The 3,082-nt window shown below is 47.0% G+C and overlaps 1 protein-coding gene across 1 annotated transcript; it reads left to right on the forward strand.

Moving 5' to 3' along the window:
- Positions 1-576: 576 nt before the first annotated feature.
- Positions 577-1,131, forward strand: TNFAIP8L2 (tumor necrosis factor, alpha-induced protein 8-like 2). Its single transcript, XM_006861399.1, has one exon. The coding sequence runs from the start codon at positions 577-579 to the stop codon at positions 1,129-1,131; it is 555 nt and encodes a 184-aa protein (XP_006861461.1).
- The last annotated feature ends 1,951 nt before the right edge of the window (positions 1,132-3,082 follow it).

A 3,082-nucleotide genomic window follows, 5' to 3' on the forward strand; every position in this document is an offset into this window, starting at 1 on the left:
AAACATTAGTTATTGTGAAGATTAATTCGGGACACATGTAGCTAATATGAATTAAAATTCTAATTCCTGGGACCACCTAGACTTTTTACTTCTTGAAAAGCAGTACAGAGCACTAGGTGACACTTGGAGTCAGAAAAGCAGTTACGTTATTTAACATAAGCCTCAGTCTGTTGCGCTGTTAAACAAGGATAGTAATGTCTACACTTCATAGATGTGTGATACAGAGTCACTGTTCAAAAGGGTAGCCATGAGAATTATCTGCCAGATAATCCCGATCTTCTCCAGTGTAGTAGCCAACAGCCTACTTCCCCTTAAGACTTTGCTCATGTTGGGTTGGCCACACTCCTTCAGTCAAAGCACCACTCCTGCTGTTTTGGAGATGGAGGTTTCCTACAGCCTTCAAAGAGAAAAAAGCGAGTCATAGAGAAAATGAGGAGGTTCAGGGGAATGAAGATGACAGAGATGAGGATGAGAAAGAAACTGTAAAGAGATAGGTAGGGGAAAACCCATTTCTCTCTAAGGAAGCCTGTGGCCTTTCTTCTAGTGACTGACCACATATCCCACTCCCTAGGAACCATGGAGACCTTCAGCTCAAAGAGTCTGGCCCTGCAAGCAGAGAAGAAGCTATTAAGTAAGATGGCAGGTCGGTCTGTGGCTCATCTCTTCATTGATGAGACAAGCAGTGAGGTACTGGATGAGCTCTACCGTGTATCCAAGGAGTACACGCAAAGCCGGCCTCAGGCCCAACGGGTCATCAAGGACCTGATCAAGGTGGCTGTTAAGGTAGCTGTGCTGCATCGCAGTGGCTGTTTCAGTCCCAATGAGCTGGCCCTAGCTGCCCGCTTTCGCCAGAAGCTGCGGCAGGGCGCCATGACAGCACTTAGCTTTGGCGAGGTGGACTTCACCTTTGAGGCTGCTGTGCTGACCAGCCTGCTGACCGAGTGCCGAGATATGCTGCTGGAGCTGGTGGAGCACCACCTCACCCCCAAGTCACACGGCCGCATTCGCCATGTGTTTGATCACTTCTCTGACCCAAGTCTGCTCACGGCCCTCTATGGACCTGACTTCACTCAGCACCTTGGCAAGATATGTGATGGGCTCAGGAAGCTGCTGGATGAGGGAAAGCTCTGAGGGTCCTGAGCCCAGCATACGACACACTGGGAGAATGGCTGACTAGGAAAACCACAAATAATGGGCCTTCTAACCCCGCTCATCTGCCACGAATACTTTTCACATCTCAGGCTTCAGTCCTTCCCTAGAGTGCTTTTGGCTCTGAGACCACCCCATACCCAAACCGTTGATGGAGAAGGAGCAATGCTGAGGGCTGAGGCCTCTCTCCCATTTCAGCCCCAGGACAGGAAACAAAGCTGCATGAAAAAGATGAAGTGAAACTTGGATTTCTAATTTCTCCACAAGGGACATTTGAAACAGGAAATCCCCCTCCTCTATGAACTAAGGGAAGGGGGCACAGTTCATCCCTTTGGGGACACTACAGACAGAAGAGGGTAAGGGAATCCTTAGAGATATCCTAGAACCTCCAGCTGTAGGCAGAGACTGGCCAGATACTGGAGGTTCTATTCCAGATTGCAGGAAGAAGGGGCTAGGGCAGGGGAGAGTCTCAGAGAGGAAATAAAAGTTCTAGAACATGCAGAGGGCTCAATGTTTAATCTCTCCAGCTTCTCACACATTATGATCATTACAGGAAAAAGGCGGTAAATAAATACTGCTTATCTTACTATTCCCATGCAGGAGACTGAGACTTATTTCTAGTATCAGTGAGGTTGTCTTATCTACGTCTTCTGTTTAAGGAACTTAAAAATAAAAAATAAAAAAAAAACTGTACTGCAGGTCAGTGCTACAAATTGCAAATAAATATGCAATGAGAATCAAGGCAAAGATAGGCTCTAATGGGACTAGAGTATAACAAAGAAACCCCAGAATGCAGAGGTTTATCTTGGTCTTCAAACCCCAACATAATCTTTCTTCCATCCTTGTAGCCCCACTACAGGCTGAGCAGAGAAGCAAGTCAGGGGGGTGAACTGGAGACACAGAGAGTTCAGGACCCTATATTTAAAAAAAAAACAAACCCCACTGCCATTGAGTCAATTTTCCCACTCACAGTGACCCTATAGAACAAAGTAGAACTAATCCACAGGGTTTCCAAGTCTGTAAATCTTTACTGGGGTACTGGGGCTGACAACCTCATTTTTCTTTCACAGAGCGGCTGGTGGGCTTGAATACCTAACCTTGCAGTTAGCAGCCCAATGCTTAACCTACTGCACTACCAGGGCTCCTTTAGGACTCTATAGCACTCAGAGCAGGGGTTGGGAAGTTATTGAGGACTAGTTATTCAAGGCTGAGTCTAAATCCTTAACTGTCAGTCAGGAGGAAACGCCCAGCACAATCCCTCATTCTTTGCAGTGGGAACATGCTTGGCTAAAGGAGGCTGGGAACAAGCAGTCACTCGCTCCCGATTCCTGGGTTCCCCTTTGCCAGGGACTATTGTTGTTATGACTCATAGCGACCCTGTACAGGGTTTCCGAGGCTGTAAATCTTCACGGGAGCAGAAAGCCTTGTCTTTCTCCCACAAAGCAGCTGGTAGTTTCGAACTACTGACCTTGAGGTTACCAGCCTGATTCGTAACCACTACGCTACCAGAGCTCCTTTTGCCAGAGACTATAGATACCTTATTTTTCAGCTAAAAGTAGGAAGGGATACAGCAAATAAATATTACTTCATTATAGCACCAAATAAATACATAGTTGGGGACAGGAAGAAATTGGAGGGTTGGGGATTCCCTGCTCTAAGGCCAAGGAATGGTAGAGGGCTGGAAATGGCATCAGGCATGAAAAACAGCCTTTTGAATCTAAAGGACAATTGTAGATTCAGTCCAAAAACTGAGGTCTACTATTCATCGCCTACTCTTGCAATAAAACTTTCCTAGGCCGAGAGACCCCTGGTGGACAACACAGGGGAAGATAGCAGGAGTGGAGGCAGGTAGGCTGGGAAGCCATGTTCTGGAGCCTCACCTCAGGCTCCTCTCCCCCTCAAGTTGTTCCTTCAACATCTTGCTTCTCTCAAT

This window comes from Chrysochloris asiatica, unplaced genomic scaffold (genome assembly GCF_000296735.1).
Source record: "Chrysochloris asiatica unplaced genomic scaffold, ChrAsi1.0 scaffold00042, whole genome shotgun sequence".
In the NCBI taxonomy this organism is placed as follows: domain Eukaryota; kingdom Metazoa; phylum Chordata; class Mammalia; order Afrosoricida; family Chrysochloridae; genus Chrysochloris; species Chrysochloris asiatica.